At 36.8% G+C, this 22,588-nt stretch overlaps 1 protein-coding gene across 2 annotated transcripts in view; it reads left to right on the top strand.

Annotated features, from left to right (window-relative positions):
• Positions 1–18,847, top strand: part of LOC106087900 (reticulocalbin-2) — a 125,618-nt gene extending 106,771 nt beyond the window's left edge. For both annotated transcript variants that reach the window (XM_013253104.2, XM_013253105.2), the window contains 2 exons: positions 13,782–13,991; positions 18,398–18,847. In XM_013253104.2, the coding sequence (XP_013108558.2) occupies positions 13,782–13,991; positions 18,398–18,570 (383 nt within the window). In that variant the 3' untranslated portion in view covers positions 18,571–18,847. The remainder of the gene's footprint in view (positions 1–13,781; positions 13,992–18,397) is intronic.
• The last annotated feature ends 3,741 nt before the right edge of the window (positions 18,848–22,588 follow it).

A 22,588-nucleotide genomic window follows, 5' to 3' on the forward strand; every position in this document is an offset into this window, starting at 1 on the left:
GAACGATTCGGATCATACTTGGCATGAATGTTGGAAGTCATGACTCAAGTCTTTGTTTTAAATTTCAGCCAAATCGAAAGAAAATTGAGGCTCAATAATTCAAATTCGGGGATAGGTTTATATGGCGGCTTATCGGTTTATAGACCGATTCGATTCGTACTTGGCATAGATGTTGGAAGTCACGACTCAAGTTTTTGTTCCAAATTTCAGCCAAATCAGATGAAAATTGAGGCTTCTAAGGGCTCAAGAAGTCAAATCTGGGGATCGGTTTATATGACGGCCACATCCAAGCCTAAACTGATCTGGCCCATTTGCAATCCCCAACGACCTACATCAATCAATCCCATGGCAGCCGGTTGTACGTACCGGATTGACCCGATGGACTTATTCATCGGTGTATAACTCACGGCTACAACAACCTACATCAATAGGAAGTATCTGTGCAAAATTTCAATAGGCTAGCTTTACCCGTACGGTCGGACTGACATGGCTAGATCGACTCAGAATGCACTGCTGCTAGCAAAACATCCTTGGATTGAGAGAACCCTAGTATTTCCATCTGGAACAGAGTGGGCCTGGAGGTCTACATTGAGAACCCAGGGGCACAGATCGGTTTTAGACTGCCTGACCATGATATGGTATGCGTGAGGTGGTGTGTTGCTAACGCTAGGTAGTTGAGTGCGAACATCTTAACCGACAGTAAACTGGCCGGTGAAGTCACAAATAGTCTTGCAGTGCAAGAAGTAGATTAACGCCTTCTCCGAGAACGGCAGAATCCGCATCGTTTGGGGGCTGGGCCTTAGTGAAATAAGGGGCATCAAGAAGCACACGATTTGGCAGTGAAGGCCAGAGGACTGCCGTTAATAAACTTGTTTAACCCGAAGCCTTTTGTGTTGACGCAGTCCGAGTTAAGAACGGGGGCTACGAACGTCCACACGTATAACACTGTGGAATAATGGAACGGTCGGCTGGACGATGAAAATCCTATGGGGAGATTCGGATTGTAAGAAGACGAGGCTATTACTGAAAGGAATCAAGCAGGAAGTCAGAAAAGCTTTCAGTATCATAACAGGACACATAGGACTACGAGCTTACTTATACAAAATCCATGCGGCATGTGTAGGGCATGTGGTGAAGATGATGAGACGTTGGAGCATTTCCATTGCCCGGCTTTCGCGGCTAACAGACATCGGCACTAAAGTGGGGACTCAAAACCAGACATAAACCAACTAAGGGGCGTGGTATGGAAAACAAGTAAGGATTTCATAAGCACCACGGAATTCCTGACTTAAATTTTCCTTTTCGAGGTTATTTTTTTTTTTAGTATTAAGAGCGCACAACAAGCCGTTAACTGGCTTAGGTGTATGCCCATAGTGGCATGGAGCGGATTAATATCTGCACCCTCTTTTCAACCTAAGCTTACCTAAACTAAGTAATGGATTTATAGCTTAGTTTTAATACATGCATACTTTATCAGACAAAACAAGTATGGACGGCCTAAAGTCGGGCAAAGCCGACTTTTTAATACCCTTCACCACATTGGATATGCAGGCTAAGTCGTCGAATATAAAATTTGCTTACATTTGATATGTAAATTTCGATCAAAATCCGTACAATCCGTCCGTATGTGGGAACTATATCTAAAGTTTAAACAATTTCTATGAAAACTATCAGTCATCAGAAGAGTTGTAAGAGGAAACTTCGTGCCAAATTTTGTGAATATCGGTTAACAAATTACTAAATTATTGAGCATTATTCAAAATCGGACCAAAATATATGTATGGGAGTAATATCTAAATCTCAACGGAGATAGCAAGTTTAGTCCAAATCGGACTAACATATATATGGTAGCTTTATCTAATTCTGAACCGATTTCTATAACATCCACCAATAATTTCGAGACTTATAAGAGAATCCTTCGTGCAAAGTTTCGAGAGAATCGGTTTACAAATGACGATATAATTGCAACTTTAGTTCAAATCGGACGAACATATAAATGACAGCTATATCTAAATCTGAACCGATTTCAGTAGAATTCACCAATATAGTCGAGACTTATAAGAGAACCCCTTGTGCAAAATTTCGTATGAATCGGTTTACAACTGACGATATAATTGCAATTTTAGTCGTAATGGGTTGCCCAAAAAGTAATTGCGGATTTTGTAAAAGAAAGTAAATGCAATTTTATTAAAATTTAGAATGAACTTTAATCAAATATACTTTTTTTAGCACTTTTTTTCTAAACCAAGCTAAAGGTAACAGCTGATAACTGACAGAAGAAAGAATGCAATTACAGAGTCACAAGCTATGAAAAAATTTGTCAACGCCGACTATATGAAAAATCCGCAATTACTTTTTGGGCAACCCAATATATTGGAGCTATAACTAAATCTGAAGCAATTTCAGTAAAATTCGCCAATAATGTAGAGAATTGTTAGTGAATCTCTCATGCAAAATTTTGTGAGAATCGGTTTATAAACGACGATATAATTGCAATTTTAGTTCAAATCGGACGAACATATATATGGGAGCTATATCCAAATCTGAACCGATTTCTATAAAACTCTACAATATCGTCGAGACTTATAAGAGAATCCCTCGTGCAAAATTTCGTGATAATAGGTTTACAAATGACGATATAATTGCAACTTTAGTCCAAATCGGACGAACATATAAATGGCAGCTATATCTAAATCTGAACCGATTTCAGTAAAATTCACCAATATAGTGGAGACTTATAAGAGAATCCCTTGTGCAAAATATCGTGAGAATAGGTTTACAAATGACGATATAATTGCATTTTTGGTCCAAATCGGACGAACATATATATGGGAGCTATATCTAAATCTGAACCGATTTTAGTAAAATTCGCTAATAATGTCGGGAATTGTTAGGGAATCTCTCATGCAAAATTTCGTGCGAATCGGTTTACAAATGTCGATATAATTGCAATTTTTGTCCAAATCGGACGAACATATATATGGGACTTATATCCAAATCAGAACCGATTTTTTCCAACTTCTATAGGCTTCGTTTCTAGCTCCAAGAAAATGCTTATGCCAAATTTGAAGACGATCGGATGAAAATTGCGACTTGTAGTTTGTACACAAATTAACATGGACAGACAGACGGACAGAGAGACAGACATCAAGTGATTCTGAGTCAATCGTTTTACTTATCAATGGGTCTATCTCTCTTTAGTTATAATACCCTGTACAATAGTAGTGGTGTAGGGTATCAAATTGTTACAGTTTGACCCAACGAATACATTCTTGTTTTTTTTTACACCATATGTTTGCTAGCGAAAATTTCGCTTAAACTGGGTATCGGCCTTGAAACGAAAATTGCACTCAGTCTGTAGGAAATAAGGGTAATAACCCTATTCTACTTTGAATTATATTGAACAAAGATATCTACCCTAAGACAGGAAATTCAACTGTTATCATATACAACTTGAAGTACAATGAAACAAGTAAAGACGTGATAAGTTCATGTATAAATGTTAAAATTTTGGGCGGCTAGATTTATGCGTTCGTTCGCAATCTCATTTCCATAGACGGACATGGCTAGATCGACTCAGAACGTCGAGACGATCAAGAATATCGTACATATATTGGGTTGCCCAAAAAGTAATTGCGGATTTTTCATATAGTCGGCGTTGACAAATTTTTTCACAGCTTGTGACTCTGTAATTGCATTCTTTCTTCTGTCAGTTATCAGCTGTTACTTTTAGCTTGCTTTAGAAAAAAAGTGTAAAAAAAGTATATTTGATTAAAGTTCATTCTAAGTTTTATTAAAAATGCATTTACTTTCTTTTAAAAAATCCGCAATTACTTTTTGGGCAACTCAATACTTTATAGGATCGTAGATTAATATATAACAATAAGATTAATAGTTAGATTAGTATACCACCGTCCTATGGCGCCATTCTGCTGGAATATACAAACCACCGCTTATCAGAGAAAAACAGTAAGGAAAGTCCAAAGTCGGCAGGTACAAAGTGGGAGCTATATTCAATTCTGAATCAATTTTGATGGACCTGGGCGAATGTTTTCGTATCAAATTTTAAGCAAATATGTTTAAACTGTGATAACCATAGTTGGCAAATGACAACATTATTATAAACTACCCAAAATCCGACGAACATATATATATATAGGAGCTACATCTTAATCTAAACCGATTTTGATCAAACAATGCACAATTTTGGCAAGATTGGTCAATAAATACGCTAGCAGTGGCTCTAGAAATGAAAATCGGGCGATGTACATATATGGCAGCTATATCTAAATCTGACCCGATTTCTATGAAATTCGCCAGTAATATTAAAAGTCATACGAAAATCCTTCCTGCCAAATTTGGAGAGAATCGGTTATCAAATGATCACTTTATCGCATTATTTCTCAAAATCGGACGAACATATACATATCTAATATCTATATCTAGATCTGAACCGATTTCGACCAAACTTCTTAGATATTGAGGTAGGCATCGAGGAAAGCGTTGAACAAAATTTTGGGAGGATTGGTCAATAAAGGCGCCTGCAGTGGGTCTAGGTGTTAAAATCGAGCCGATTTCTATAAAATTTATCAGTAATGTCGAGAGTCAAGAGAAAATCCTTCCTGCCAAATTTTGAGTGAATCGGTTAATGAATGAACATTTTATTGCATTATTACTGCAAATCGGACCAACATATACATGGAAGCTATATCTAAATCTGAACCGATTTTTTCCAATTTCAATAGACTTTGTGTCTAGGCCGAAAAACATGCATGTGCCAAATTTCAAGACGATCGGATGAAAACTGCGGCCTGTACCTTGTAAACCAATTTATCATGGACAGACAGACAGACAGGTGGACATAGCTAAATCGAATCAGAAAGTGATTCTAAGTCGATCGGTATACTTATCAATGTCTATCTCTTCCTTTTGGGTGTAACAAACAAATGCACTAAATTAGGGTTGCCCAAAAAGTAATTGCGGATTTTTTTAAAAGAAAGTAAATGCATTTTTAATAAAACTTAGAATGAACTTTAATCAAATATACTTTTTTACACTTTCTTACTAAAGCAAGTTTAAAGTAACAGCTAATAACTGACAGAAGAAAGAATGCAATTACAGAGTCACAAGCTGTGAAAAAATTTGTCAACGCCGACTATATGAAAAATCCGCAATTACTTTTTGGGCAACCCAATATATTGGAGCTATAACTAAATCTGAAGCAATTTCAGTAAAATTCGCCAATAATGTAGAGAATTGTTAGTGAATCTCTCATGCAAAATTTTGTGAGAATCGGTTTATAAACAACGATATAATTGCAATTTTAGTTCAAATCGGACGAACATATATATGGGAGCTATATCCAAATCTGAACCGATTTCTATAAAACTCTACAATATCGTCGAGACTTATAAGAGAATCCCTCGTGCAAAATTTCGTGATAATAGGTTTACAAATGACGATATAATTGCAACTTTAGTCCAAATCGGACGAACATATAAATGGCAGCTATATCTAAATCTGAACCGATTTCAGTAAAATTCACCAATATAGTGGAGACTTATAAGAGAATCCCTTGTGCAAAATATCGTGAGAATAGGTTTACAAATGACGATATAATTGCATTTTTGGTCCAAATCGGACGAACATATATATGGGAGCTATATCTAAATCTGAACCGATTTCAGTAAAATTCGCTAATAATGTCGGGAATTGTTAGGGAATCTCTCATGCAAAATTTCGTGCGAATCGGTTTACAAATGTCGATATAATTGCAATTTTTGTCCAAATCGGACGAACATATATATGGGACTTATATCCAAATCAGAACCGATTTTTTCCAACTTCTATAGGCTTCGTTTCTAGCTCCAAGAAAATGCTTATGCCAAATTTGAAGACGATCGGATGAAAATTCCGACTTGTAGTTTGTACACAAATTAACATGGACAGACAGACGGACAGAGAGACAGACATCAAGTGATTCTGAGTCAATCGTTTTACTTATCAATGGGTCTATCTCTCTTTAGTTATAATACCCTGTACAATAGTAGTGGTGTAGGGTATCAAATTGTTACAGTTTGACCCAACGAATACATTCTTGTTTTTTTTTACACCATATGTTTGCTAGCGAAAATTTCGCTTAAACTGGGTATCGGCCTTGAAACGAAAATTGCACTCAGTCTGTAGGAAATAAGGGTAATAACCCTATTCTACTTTGAATTATATTGAACAAAGATATCTACCCTAAGACAGGAAATTCAACTGTTATCATATACAACTTGAAGTACAATGAAACAAGTAAAGACGTGATAAGTTCATGTATAAATGTTAAAATTTTGGGCGGCTAGATTTATGCGTTCGTTCGCAATCTCATTTCCATAGACGGACATGGCTAGATCGACTCAGAACGTCGAGACGATCAAGAATATCGTACATATATTGGGTTGCCCAAAAAGTAATTGCGGATTTTTCATATAGTCGGCGTTGACAAATTTTTTCACAGCTTGTGACTCTGTAATTGCATTCTTTCTTCTGTCAGTTATCAGCTGTTACTTTTAGCTTGCTTTAGAAAAAAAGTGTAAAAAAAGTATATTTGATTAAAGTTCATTCTAAGTTTTATTAAAAATGCATTTACTTTCTTTTAAAAAATCCGCAATTACTTTTTGGGCAACTCAATACTTAATAGGATCGTAGATTAATATATAACAATAAGATTAATAGTTAGATTAGTATACCACCATCCTATGGCGCCATTCTGCTGGAATATACAAACCACCGCTTATCAGAGAAAAACAGTAAGGAAAGTCCAAAGTCGGCAGGTACAAGGTGGGAGCTATATTCAATTCTGAATCAATTTTGATGGACCTGGGCGAATGTTTTCGTATCAAATTTTAAGCAAATATGTTTAAACTGTAATAACCATAGTTGGCAAATGACAACATTATTATAAACTACCCAAAATCCGACGAACATATATATATATAGGAGCTACATCTTAATCTGAACCGATTTTGACCAAACAATGCACAATTTTGGCAAGATTGGTCAATAAATACGCTAGCAGTGGCTCTAGAAGTGAAAATCGGGCGATGTACATATATGGCAGCTATATCTAAATCTGACCCGATTTCTATGAAATTCGCCAGTAATATTAAAAGTCATAAGAAAATCCTTCCTGCCAAATTTGGAGAGAATCGGTTATCAAATGAGCACTTTATCGCATTATTTCTCAAAATCGGACGAACATATACATATCTAATATCTATATCTAAATCTGAACCGATTTCGACCAAACTTCTTAGATATTGAGATAGGCATCGAGGAAAGCGTTGAACAAAATTTTTGGAGGATTGGTCAATAAAGGCGCCTGCAGTGGGTCTAGATGTTAAAATCGAGCCGATTTCTATAAAATTCACCAGTAATGTTGAGAGTCAAGAGAAAATCCTTCCTGCCAAATTTCGAGTGAATCGGTTAATGAATAAACATTTTATTGCATTATTACTGCAAATCGGACCAACATATGCGTGGGAGCTATATCTAAATCTGAACCGATTTTTTCCAATTTCAATAGACTTTGTGTCTAGGCCGAAAAACATGCCTGTGCCAAATTTCAAGAGGATCGGATGAAAACTGCGACCTGTACCTTGTACACAAATTATCATGGACAGACAGACAGACAGGTGGACATAGCTAAATCGAATCAGAAAGTGATTCTAAGTCGATCGGTATACTTATCAATGTCTATCTCTTCCTTTTGGGTGTAACAAACAAATGCACTAAATTAGGGTTGCCCAAAAAGTAATTGCGGATTTTTTTAAAAGAAAGTAAATGCATTTTTAATAAAACTTAGAATGAACTTTAATCAAATATACTTTTTTACACTTTCTTACTAAAGCAAGCTTAAAGTAACAGCTAATAACTGACAGAAGAAAGAATGCAATTACAGAGTCACAAGCTGTGAAAAAATTTGTCAACGCCGACTATATGAAAAATCCGCAATTACTTTTTGGGCAACCAATATCATTAGGTTAGATATTAATCTACCCCATGCCACTATGGACATACACGTAAGCCAGTAATCGGCTTGTTGCGCGAACCTCGAAAAAGAAAATTTTAAGCTGGGAATTCCGTGCTACTTACAAAATCAGAAATTGTTTTCCATATCACTCCCCTAAGTTAGTTCATGTCTGGTATCGTGACCCCACCTAAGTACCAGTGTCTGTAAGCCACGAAAGCCGGGCAATGACATAGGAAATGCTCCAACGTCTCATCATCTTCCCCACATGCCCTACACATGCCATCACTTGCCACACCGATTTACAATAGCATAAGTGACCTCATAGTCCTGTGTGTCCCGTTATGACACCAAAAGCTATACTGACCTCCTTCTCAATTCCTTTCAGTAATAGCCTCGTCCTCTCACGATCCGGATCACGCCATAGGATTTTGGCCGTTCTACCGACTGTTTAGCTGTTCCAAAAGCTATACTGACCTCCTTCTCAATTCCTTTCAGTAATAGCCTCGTCCTCTCACGATCCGGATCACGCCATAGGATTTTGGCCGTTCTACCGACTGTTTAGCTGTTCCACAGTGTTACATGGGCATTTGTCGCCCACGCCCTCAAATCGGACTGCGTCGACCCGAAAGGCTTCGGGTTAACCAAGCTTATCGGCGGCAGTTCTGTGGTCTTCACTGCCAAATCGTCTGATATTTCATTCCACCTTAGTCCGTTATGGCCCGGCACCCAAACGATGCGGATTGTGCCATCTTCAGCGAAGGCGTTAATCTCCTTCTTACAGTCCAAGACTGGTTTTTATTGCCCTTATGGCCATTTTACTGTCCGTAAAGATGTTCACACTGGACGCCTGAGTACCACACCAGGAGATACAAGTTGCCTTCATTGGAACCTGTCTTCTTGCGTGGAGAGAATGTTCCATTTACAGAAAGCGCAAAATACCTGGGTGTTTTGCTGAACAGGAAATTGAACATCAAATCCAACATTGTGGAAAGGGCTAGAAAGGGAACTCTTGCCCTAAACACCTGCAAGAGAGCCATTGGCAAGAGTTGGGGGTCCAGAGCGCGTGTTATGCATTGGGTATATACTGCAATTGTCAGACCTATAATGCTATATGGTGTTGTGGTCTGGTGGACGGCGCTTTAAAACTTCACCTACTGCTCAATACTTAACCGGATCCAAAGGATGAGTTGTTTGTTGCATCACAGCCGCACAGAGGACGACACCATCTGATGCACTGAATTTAATGCTACATCTTATGCCTATGGACATTGTGGCTAGACAAATTGCAGCCACCACTGCCGTGAAGTTAAGGGAGCCTTCTCTCTGGTAATGTGGCGGCTACGGACACTGTGTTATCCTTCATACAATATTCAATGTTCTAGGCAGTGTGGATTACACTCTACCTGAGCCGGTTTTTGATAAAAATTACTGTACTATTGCTATACCTGATAGAACCGATTGGAACTACGATATCCCTGGTAACAGAAGTTACATTACACCTCTATACGGATGGTTCCGAACTAGACGACCAGCTAAGCTATGGGGTGTACTCTAAAGATATGGAACTAGTCATATCGAAAAGGGTTAACCGAACACTGCAGTGTGTATCAAGCGGAGATCCTTGCAATTAAGAAATGTTGGGGAATGGCTTACATGAAATGTCATAACGACGATTGAGCCCCATATTGGAATGGTCAACAATTTACTTCCTATTTGGGTGGTGTAATGGGGGTGAGGTAGCCCCATAGACACTTTTTCCCGATTATTGATATCAGATTCGTATTTTACAACGAAACATCATTCATTTGAGACCCATATTGCTATGGTCGTTAATTTTTCCTCTTTGGGAGGGAATGTGAGGGGCGGCCTCCCAAACACTTGTTTATCAGATTCGTATTCTTCGATCAAATACTTTTTATTTGAGTCCCATATTGCCCTGATTAGTAAATAAGTCCAGTTTGGAAGGTGTTTTGGGGAAGGGGTGAACCCCCAGAAACTTGGTCTCACATTTGAATATCCGATTCGTATATTTTCACAAATATTTTGCATTTGAATACCATATTGCCTTGGTCGGTAAATGTGCCCGATTTAGGGGTGTTTTGGGGATTGGGTTGCCTCCCAAATACTTGGTCCACCAATTGGATACCAGATACGTTTTCTAATCTTAAATACCTTTCATTTGAGTCCCATATTGTCGTGGTATATATATTTTCAAATTTCGGATGGGGTACCTAGGGCGGCGTACCACCCCCAAAACCTATCATATATATATATATATATATATATATATATATATATATATATATATATATATATATATATATATATATATATATATATATATATATATATATATATGTATATTTATATATATATATATATATATATATATATATATATATATATATATATATATATATATATATATATATATATATATATATATATAAATATACATATATATATATATATATATATATATATATATATATATATATATATATATATATATATATATATATATATATCCGAAATTTGAATACCAAATTTTTATACCCTCCACCATAAGATGGGGGGTATACTAATTTCGTCATTCTGTTTGTAACTGCTCGAAATATTCGTCTGAGACCCCATAAAGTATATATATTCTTGATCGTCGTGACATTTTATGTCGATCTAGTCATGTCCGTCCGTCCGTCCGTCTGTCTGTCGAAAGCACGCTAACTTCCGAAGGAGTAAAGCTAGCCGCTTGAAATTTTGCACAAATACTTCTACTTCTGTAGGTCGGTTGGTATTGTAAATGGGCCATATCGGTCCATGTTTTGATATAGCTGCCATATAAACCGATCTTGGGTCTTGACTTCTTGAGCCTCTAGAGTGAGCAATTCTTATCCGATTGGAATGAAATTTTGCACGACGTGTTTTCTTATGATATCCAACAACTGTGCCAAGTATGGTTGAAATCGGTCCATAACCTGATATAGCTGCCATATAAACCGATCTTGGGTCTTGACTTCTTGAGCCTCTAGCGTGCGCAATTCTTATCCGATCAGAAGGAAATTTTGCACGACGTGTTTTGTTATTATATCCAACAACTGTGCCAAGTGTGGTTCAAATCGGTTCATAACCTGATATAGCTGCCATATAAACCGATCTTGGGTCTTGACTTCTTGAGCCTCTAGAGTGAGCAATTCTTATCCGATTGAAATGAAATTTTGCACGACGTGTTTTGTTATTATATCCAACAACTGTGCCAAGTATGGTTCAAATCGGCCCATAACCTGATATAGCTGCCATATAAACCGATCTTGGGTCTTGACTTCTTGAGCCTCTAAAGTGCGCAATTCTTATCCGATTGAAATGAAATTTTGCACGACGTGTTTTGTTATTATATCCAACAACTGTGCCAAGTATGGTTGAAATCGGTCCATAACCTGATATAGCTGTCATATAAACAGATCTGGGGATTTGACTTCTTCAGCTTTTAGAGGGCGCAATTCCTATCCGATCTGGCTGGAATTTTGCATGACGTATTTTATTTTTACTTTCAACGACTGTGTCAAATAAGGTTCAAATCGGTTCATAACCTGATATAGCTGCCATATAAACCGATCTGGGATCTTGACTTCTTGACCCCTAGAGGTCGCAATTATTATCCGATATGCCTGAAATTTTGTACGACGGATCCTCTCATGACCATCAACAAACGTGTTTATTATGGTCTGAATCGGTCTATAGCCCGATACAGATCCCATATAAATCGTTCTCTCTATTTTACTTCGTGAGCCCCAATGGGCGCAATTCTTATACGAATTGGCTGAAATTTTAAACAGGTGTCCAACATATAATTTAATTGTGGTCCGAACCGGACCATATCTTGATATCGTTTTAATAGCAGAGGAAATCTTTTCTTATATCCTTTTTTGCCTAAGAAGAGATGCCGGAAAAAGAACTCGACAAATGCGATCCATGGTGGAGGGTATATAAGATTCGGCCCGGCCGAACTTAGCACGCTTTTACTTGTTGTTTTTAGTTTACTATAAGAGGGCACACAAAATTTCGCTAAAATTGAACTACCCATCTCCGAGATGTAGCATTTGCATTTCTGATAATTAAGGTAAGGGGAAGAGCCGATCGCCCGTTTTGACTTCTTGAGCCCCTGAAAGGCGCAATTTTTGTGCGATTTAACTGAAATTTTGCTCTTAGTGACTTTCAACAACTGTATAAAGAACGATCCAAATCGGTCGTTAACCTGATAAAGCTCCCATATAAACCGATCTCACGATTTGACTTTTTGACCCCATGGAAGCCTCAGTTCTCATCCGATTTTTATGAAATATAGTGTTCTGTTATGACTTCCAACAACTGTGCCAAGCACGGTTTATATCGGGTTTTAACCTGATATAGCTCCCATATAAACCGATTTCCTTATTTGACTTCTTGAGCCCCTGAAAGCCGCAATTTCCGTTATGTCTTCCAACAACTGCGCCAAGTACGGTTTAAATCGGTCAATAACCTGATACAGCTCCCGTATAAACCGATCTCCTGAATTGACCTTTTGAGCCCCTGAAAGCCGCAATTTTCGTCCGATTTGGCTGAAATTTTGCATATAGTGTTCCGTTATGAACCTGATATAGCTCCCATAAAAACCAATCTTTCCGTTTGACTACTTCAGCCGTTACAAGCCCTTTTTTCGATTTGGCTGAAATTTTACACATAGTGTTCTGTTTTAACTTCCAACGACTGTGCCAAGTACGGTCCAAAACGATCAAGAACCTGATGGCTCCAGATATATAAACCCATCTTCAGATTTGACTTCTTGTGCCCCTGGAAGCTTCAATTTTCATCCGATTTGGCTGAAATTTTGCACATGATGTTCTGTTATGACTTCCACATGATGTTCTGTTTTAACTTCCAACTACTGTGCCAAGTAAGGTCCAAATCGGTCTATAACCTGATATAGCTTCCATATAAACCGATCTCCCGATTCGACTTCTTGATTGATGGATGAATGGATGTTCTGTTATGACTCTCAACAACTGTGCCAAGTGTGATTCACATCTGTCTATAACCAGATATAGCTCCCATATTGTAGCAGAATACATGGTGGTGGGCTCCCAAGATTCGGTACGGCCGAACTTAGCACGCGTTTTACTTTTTGAGTCTTTAAGACACATACATACAAACAAACAAACACAAATTCGTGTGTATACCCACCACGATAGGATGGGGGTATACTAAGATCCTCTAATGGGCGCCCCGGTAGCCGAGTTGGTAGTGTGCTTGGATTACCAGTGCAGGGGTCGTGGGTTCGATTCCCGCCAGCAGCCTTGGCCTGTCGCTACTATGGTATCACAATGGACTTAAAATTGTCTAAGTGAGTCTGTAAATGCATCGTCTTGACATTTTAAGTCAATCTAGCCATATCCGTCCATGCGTCCGTCCGTCTGTTGAAACCACTTTAAAATAAAATAAAATTCGGTTCGACCGAACTTAGCATGCACTTGAACTTAGTACTTGTTTGCACATCGTCTTAGATTGTCAGATACTTTGGTAAAGTACCAGGTTGATGAATTTATTATAATTATTGTAAATTGTTTTTGCACTTGTGTATTTTTATGGTCGTCATTAAAATGGCGGGAAATTCCCTATCCTCAGCTGTTTATTCTAGAAATTTTCAAATAACAAAGACATCAGTTGTTCAAATTTTTGGCTAATTAAACCATAATCTCGCCATTTTTTTATATTTTCCTTATCATTTCAGGTGATGGCAATGTTAGTTTTGAAGAATTTGTTGATATCCTATCAAATATGGCATATGAGGATAAATCTGGCTTGCCAGCTGCTGACCAGGAAGAGAGGGAACTACGTGATGCATTTCGTGTATTTGACAAACATAATCGTGGTTATATAACCGCTTCCGATTTAAGAGCTGTTCTACAATGTCTGGGCGAAGACTTGGATGAAGAGGAGAGTAAGTATTTAACGACAGGTAAAATAAGTAACCAGTGAATGGCTGGCAAATTCGGCTGGGCCAAATCTTTTAAAGCCTCCACCATGGACCACGTTTGTCAATTTCTTTGCACAGTTTAGGTCAATAACCTTAACCGATCTTCCAATTTACCTTTTTGAGCCTCTTAGCACCTGGTGTTTTTTTTTTTAAGTATGGCCCAAATCGGTTTACAACCTGATATAGCTGTCATATAAACCGATCTCCCGATTTGCCTTCTTGAGCCTCTAAAGGCCGCCATTCTTATTCGATTTGGCTGAAATTTGGCGTTTTGTTATGACTTCCAACAACTGTGTCAAGTATGGTCCGAATCGGTCTATAACCTGATACAGCTGCCATATAAGCCGATCTCCCGATTTGACTTCTTGAGCCTCTCGAGGATGCCATTCTTATTCTTGGCGTTTTGTTGAGGCTTCCAATATCCGTGATAGGTTGGGTAAGCTTGAAAAGAAGGTGCGGATATTAATCCGCTCCTTGCCACTATGGACATACACCTAAGCCGGGCAATGACTAGGAAATGCCCCAACGTCTCATCATCTTCCCCATATACCCTACACATCCGATCACTTGGCGCACCAATTTTGCATAAGTGATCTCACAGTCCTATGTGTCCTCTTGTGATACCGAAAGCTATACTGATCTCCTTCTTACTTCCTTTCAGTAATAGCCTCGTCTTATCACGAGTCGCATCTCCCCATAGGATTTTCGCTGTCCTACTGTAAAACTTCTCTCCAAAGAGGTGTCGCACTGGGGCACGTCGTTCGGACTGTACTATAAAAAGGAGGCCCATTATCATTGGGCTTTAGCTTGAATCGTACTGCATGTACTGATATGTCAGAAGTTTGCCCCTGTTCCTTAGTGGAATGTTGATGGGCAAAATTTTGCAAAAATTTTCATTACCGACCGTTTCGCTATTTCACAGGGTTATATACGCATCCGTCGGCCAAGCCCTTAACTCGGACTGCGTCGACCCGAAAGGCTGCGGGTTAACCAAGTTTATCGACGGTAGTCCTATAGTCCTTACTGTCAAATCGTTTGCTTTTTCATTCCCCCTTACTCCGCTATGGCCCGGCACCAAAACGATGCGGAACGTGCCATTCTCAGAGAAGGCGTTAATCTCCTTCCTACACTCCAAGACCGTTCGTGACCTTACCGTCCTGGTTGTTTTGCCCTTATGGCTAGGTTATTGTTGTTCACACTCATTCCCTGATCACCCGCATCTCTGCCTGTAGAATCGTATTATGATCAGGCAGTCTAAAACAGATCTCAATCTCAGTTGTATCCGTGGTAAGTATTGTCCAAATCAGACTATAATCTGGAATGGCTATCTTATAGACTCTTCTCCCGATTAGCCTTTTTCTGCTGCTAGAATCTTCAAGTTTTGCCTGGTTTGGCAGAAATGTGATACGTAGCCTAAATTATGGTACATTTTTAGCAGAATCCATGGTGTTGGGCTACCACGATTCGGAGTTTAGAATTTGTTTTACTTTTTCTACAAAAAATGTGCTTCAGATTTTTTGTGTACGTCACACCACTACTGTGGTATAGGGTAGTTGTTGTTGTAACAGTTTGTTGTGTTCTATCTTTCTTCTGCTTGATTCTGTTGAGTGTCAAGACCCAGGAACTCTGCGGCTAAGATGGGGTGCGTCCACAGGTATCTGGGTCCGAGTCGAGTGGGTCAGGCTGGGCAGTTAAATAGGCGACGTGTATCGTGCGGTCCCTGGTTACAATCGCGACATACATCAATCCTACAGAACAAGGATTGATGCCGACGTGCAAGATGTATGTAGGGTATTATAACTCAGTGAATTTGTTTGTAACACCCAGAAGGAAGAGTGATAGACCCATTGATAAACACCCGATCGACTCAGAATCACTTTCTGATTCTATTTAGCCATGTCCCTCTGTCTGTATGCCCATGTTAATTTGTTTACAAAGTACCGGGCCCAATTTTCATCCGATCATCTTCATTTTTTGCACAGGCATTTTCTTAGGCCTCGAGACTAAGCCTATTGAAATTGCAAACATCGGTTCAGATTTGGATATAGCTTCCATATATATGTTCGTCAGATTTGCAGTAACAATGCAATAAAATGGTCACTTGTTAGGCGATTCTCTCGAAATTTGGCAGCAAGGATGACCCCCGATATTACAAGTGAACTCCATAGAAATCGGTTCAGATTTAGATATAGCTCCCATATATATGTTCGTCCGATTTTGAGAAATATTGCAATAAAGTGCTTATTTGTGAACCGATTCTCTCGAAATTTGGCAGAAGGGATTTTCTCTTGACTCTCGACGTTACTGGTGAGTTGAATAGAAATCGGTTCAGATTTAGATATAACTCTCATATATATATATCGCCCGATTTTCACTCCAAGAGCCACAGCAAGCACATTTATCAAGCAATCTTGCAAAAATTTTGTACAACGCTTTCCTCGATAACTACCATAATATCCGAGAAGTTTGCTTCAAATCGGTTCAGATTTAGATATAGCTCCCATATATATGTTCGTCTGATTTTGAGCAATATTGCAATAAAGTGCTCATTTCTTAACCGATTCTCTCGAAATTTGGCAGAAGGGATTTTCTCTTGACTCTCGACATTACTGGTGAGTTGAATAGAAATCGGTTTAGATTTAGATATAGCTCTCATATATATATATATATATATATATATATATATATATATATATATATATATATATATATATATATATATATATATATATATATATATCGCCTGATTTTCACTCCAAGAGCCACTGCACGCGCATTTATTTACCAATTTTGCCGAAATTTTGTACAACGATTTCTTAAATGACTTCCACAATACCTGTAAAGTGTGGTCGAAATCGGTTCAGATTTAGATATAGCTCCCATATATACGTTCGTCCGATTTTGAGTAATATTGCAATAAAGTGCTTATTTGTGAACCGATTCTCTCTAAATTTGGCAGAAGGGATTTCCTCTTGACTCTCGACATTACTGGCGAGTTGCATAGAAATCGGTTCGGATTTAGATATAACTCTCATATATATATATCGCCCGATTTTCACTCCTAGAGCCACAGCAAGCACATTTATCATGCAATCTTGCAAAAATTTTGTACAACGCTTTCCTCGATAAATACCATAATATCCGAGAAGTTTGCTCCAAATCGGTTCAGATTTAGATATAGCTTCCATATATATGTTCGTCCAATTTAGAAAAATATTGCAATAAAGTGCTTATTTGTGAACCGATTCTCTCTAAATTTGACAGAAGGGATTTCCTCTTGACTCTCGACATTACTGGAAATCGGAAATCATGGAAATCGGTTGAGATTTAGATGTAGCTCTCATGTATATATATCGCCCGATTTTAACTTCTAGTGTCACAGCAAGCGCATTTATTGAATAATCTTGCCAACATTTTGCACAACGCTTTCCTCAACGATTTCCACTATATCTGAGAAGTTTGCTCGAAATCGGTTCAAATTTAGATATAGCTCCCATATATACGACCGTCCGATTTTGGGAAATATTGCAATAAAGTGCTCATTTGTTAACCGATTCTCTCGAAAATTGGCAGGAAGGACGTAACTGGTGAATTTTATGGAAATCGGTTCAGATTTAGATAAAGCTCTTATGTATATATCGCCCGATTTGAACTTCTAGAGATACAGCAAGCGCATTTATTGACCAATGCTTTTCTCGACGACTACCACAATATCTACGAAGTTTGATCAAAATCGATTCAGTCTTAGATATGGCTCTCCTTTATATGTTCGTCAGATTTTGGGTAATTTGCAATAATGTTGTCATTTGTCAACCGCAGTTATTACAGTTTGAACATATTTGCTCGAAGTTTGATACGGATTGTTTAATAACCCATCTGAAAACATCCGCCGAGGTCCATCAAAATTGGTCTAGCAGTTGTATAAAGCTACCACATTTTACTTATAGGGTAGGTGTAGAGTATTATACTGTCGGCACCGCCCGACTTTTGCCTCTCCTTACTGTTTTTTTGTATAAAAAAAATGTCCTTAAAAATTTTTTTTACAAAAAATTTTTTTTTTTTTTAATTTCTTCTATCAAAATTTATTTGAAATTCTTTTGTATAGAAGATTTCATCAAATTTCGTTGTTATATATGCATTTGTTTTTCGATGTTTATATATTCACCTCGTCATCCATGTTCAACTATAACTAGCAACTATAACTTAAGAAGCTTGTTTCAACTTAACAGACCATATCAGTATTAATAAAGTTTTTAATGCCATTTACTAAAGTTTTCTTTTACGTGTTTTTTGTTTTTGTTTTATTGTTTCCTATGACTCTTCTTTGATCCTCTTTACCATGCTGCTTAACCACTATGCTACCGAAACAGTTGAAGATATGATTAAGGAAGTCGATGTGGACGGAGATGGTCGCATTGATTTCTATGAATTTGTGCATGCACTTGGCGAACCGGAAGACTCGCAGGAAAACGACGAGGAGGAGGAGAATACAACATCGCCATTGCCAACACCAAAATCGAATGTTTCCATAACATATGAGTAGATTTTAAGACAACTCAAACACACACACACACACACACACCATGCCAGCCTAAGAACCAAGTGAAGTCCAGAATATCTTCTGGTGGAAAACTCATTTAAATACTTTGCTGGTGTATAAAATAAAAACGACAAGGACATAAAATCCCATTAAAATTCTCGTAATAAATACAAATACAAGCAACACCACTAAAACAAAAAACCACAACTTAAATTGATAGCAAATAAAAAAAGACGCTACAGAATGTAACGAATAAGAAATATAGCAATCAAAATTTAAATTTAAATAATTTTTTTCTTTTTCTAAAACTTAAGCTTCAACAAAAGAGAAACCAAAAAAAATGGAAATTTAATAGAAATACATTTTAAGAATTTTTTTCTTAAGAACTCTCATAATAGATATTCGTATTTTCTAATAATCCTAATAAAAAAAAAAATAATTAAATTATATTTAATAAATAAATAAAAAAAAAGCTACATATCTTCGTTATCAATATGACACCTTATAAAGGGTGATTTTTTTGAGGTTAGGATTTTCATGCATTAGTATTTGACAGATCACGTGGGATTTCAGACATGGTGTCAAAGAGAAAGATGCTCAGTATGCTTTGACATTTCATCATGAATAGACTTACTAACGAGCAACGCTTGCAAATCATTGAATTTTATTACCAAAATCAGTGTTCGGTTCGAAATGTGTTCAAATTTTGACAAATTTTGTTCAGCGATGAGGCTCATTTCTGGTTGAATGGCTACGTAAATAAGCAAAATTGCCGCATTTGGAGTGAAGAGCAACCAGAAGCCGTTCAAGAACTGCCCATGCATCCCGAAAAATGCACTGTTTGGTGTGGTTTGTACGCTGGTGGAATCATTGGACCGTATTTTTTCAAAGATGCTGTTGGACGCAACGTTACGGTGAATGAACACATTTCGAACCGAACACTGATTTTGGTAATAAAATTCAATGATTTGCAAGCGTTGCTCGTTAGTAAGTCTATTCATGATGAAATGTCAAAGCATACTGAGCATCTTTCTCTTTGACACCATGTCTGAAATCCCACGTGATCTGTCAAATACTAATGCATGAAAATCCTAACCTCAAAAAAATCACCCTTTATTACTTACACATATTATTTTTCAGCATGAGATACAAGATTTAAATTTCTTAATTAAATTCAATTCAAATTTGTTTTACATAAACAAGTTTTTATTTTTTAAATTAAACTGTAAAAAATAATTAGAAATATATTGAATATTACTGCAGAAAAATTTACTCAAATTTTTAAATTAAATAAACTCAAATAAATTTTCTAGTTTTTTTATGTGTGTTTTCAAAATTTTAGTTCTCTAAGAGAAAATTTAATCAAAATTTTATTTTTTTTTTTACACCACTATTGTGATGCAACATAGTGCATTTGTTTGTAACACCCAGAAGGAAGAGAGATAGACTCATTGATAAGCATACCGATCGACTCAGAATCACTTTCTGATTCGATTTAGCTATGTCCGTCTGTCTGTCCATGTTAATTTGTGTACAAAGTACAGGTCGCAGTTTCCATACGATCGTCTTAAAATTTGGTACAGGCATGCTTTCCGCCTTGTTAACCGATTTTCACAAAATTTGGCAGAAGGATTTTCTTCAGATTTAGATATAGCTGCCATATATGTATATCGCACGATTATCACTTCTAGAACCACTCCAAGCGCATGTATAGACCAATCTTGCCAAAACTTTGTTCAACGCTTTCCTCGACGACCACCACAATATCTAAGAAGTTTGCTCGAAATCGGTTCAGATTTGGATATAGCTCCCATATATATCTTCCTCTGGTTTGCAATAATAATGCAATAAGATGGTCATCTATTAACCGATACTCTCGAAATTAAGCACAAAGGATTTTCTTATGACTCTTGACGTTACTGGTGAAATTCTTAGAAATCGGTTCAGATTTAGATATAACTGCCATATATGTATATCGCCCGATTTTCACTTCTAGAGCCACTGAAAGCGCATTTATAGAGATTTTCATCACGAATCCAACGGTGTCCTCAGAATTTTGAAATTCACAAAACAAAATAAAGATGTTGCAACAATTTCAAACTCACCTCGATTTTTTTACAATTTTTTCGAATATTAATTATGCAATTTTGAGCTTGTTTTTTGAAGAAAAAACATAGGGGTTGCACTTATCCGATTTTTTTTTGCCATAATCTTCAATACTGTATACTCAACTCAAAAAATTTTTTCGCATCAAAAATTGCAAATTTTCATAAGGGGTTAGCCTTTAATAAAAAAATGCAAAAAAAATAAAATGTGAAATTTTACGTAATTTTGTTTATTGTACGAATCGCTTTCGAATTTCGAACTGCGGAATGCTGGAAAATGATCGAAATTCGAAAAATGAAGGAGTTACAGTTGAATTTTTACGCCAAAAAAGATTTGGTTTTTGCGTTGTTTATCATAGAAAACTTTACATTATTTTTTCATCTAGCGCCACTACGGAAAGAGATTTTCCTCACGAATCCACCGGTGTCTTCGGAATTTTGAAATTCGCAAAACTAAAGATGTTACAGCAATTTCAAACTCACCTCGAATTTTTTACCATTTTTCGAATATTAATAATGTGATTTTGAGCTTGTTTTTTGAAGAAAAAACATAGGAGATGCACTTATCCGATTTTTTTTGCCATAATCTTCAATACTGTATACTCAACTCAAAAAATTTTTTCGCATCAAAAATTGCAAATTTTCATAAGGGGTTAGCCTTTGTTAAAAAAATGCAAAAAAAATAAAATGTGAAATTTTACGTAATTTTGTTTATTGTACGAATCTTTTTCGAATTTCGAACTGCGGAATGCTGGAAAATGATCGAAATTCGAAAAAATGAAGGAGTTACAGCGTTTTCGACCTTAAAAATGACCTTGCATTTTTACGCCAAAAAAGATTTGGTTTTTGTGATGTTTTTCATAGAAGACTTTACATTATTGCTTCATCCAGCACCATTACGGAAAGAGATTTTCTTCACGAATCCAACGGTGTGCTCAAAATTTCGAAGTTCGCAAAACTAAAGATGCAACAGCAATTTCAAACTCACGTTGAATTTTTTTTGCATTTTTCTGTCATTGATTATGCGATTTTGAGCTTATTTTTTGAAGAAAAAACATAGGAGTTGCACTAATCCGATTTTTTTTGTCATAATCTTCAGTACTGTATACTCAACTCGAAAATTTTTTTCGCATCAAAAATTGAAAATTTTCATAAGGGGTTAGCCTTTGTTAAAAAAATGCAAAAAAATAAAATGTGAAATTTTACGTAATTTTGTTTATTGTACGAATCTTTTTCGAATTTCGAACTGCGGAATGCTTGAAAATGATCGAAATTCGAAAAAATGAAGGAGTTACAGCGTTTTCGACCTTAAAAATGACCTTGCATTTTTACGCCAAAAAAGATTTGGTTTTGGTGATGTTTTTCATGAAGACTTTACATTATTGCTTCATCCAGCACCATTACGGAAAGAGATTTTCTTCACGAATCCAACGGTGTGCTCAAAATTTCGAAGTTCGCAAAACTAAAGATGCAATAGCAATTTCAAACTCACGTTGATTTTTTTGCATTTTTCTGTCATTGATTATGCGATTTTGAGCTTATTTATTGAAGAAAAAACATAGGAGTTGCACTAATCCGATTTTTTTTCATAATCTTCAATACTGTATACTCAACTCAAAAATTTTTTTCGCATCAAAAATTGAAAATTTTCATAGGGGGTTAGCCTTTGTTAAAAAAATGCAAAAAAAAAATAAAATGTGAAATTTTACGTAATTTTGTTTATTGTACGAATCTTTTTCGAATTTCGAACTGCGGAATGCTTGAAAATGATCGAAATTCGAAAAAATGAAAGAGTTACAGCGTTTTCGACCTTAAAAATGACCTTGAATTTTTACGTCAAAAAAGATTTGGTTTTTGTGATGTTTTTCATAGAAGACTTTACATTATTGCTTCATCCAGCACCATTACGGGAAGAG

Source organism: Stomoxys calcitrans, chromosome 4 (genome assembly GCF_963082655.1).
Source record: "Stomoxys calcitrans chromosome 4, idStoCalc2.1, whole genome shotgun sequence".
In the NCBI taxonomy this organism is placed as follows: domain Eukaryota; kingdom Metazoa; phylum Arthropoda; class Insecta; order Diptera; family Muscidae; genus Stomoxys; species Stomoxys calcitrans.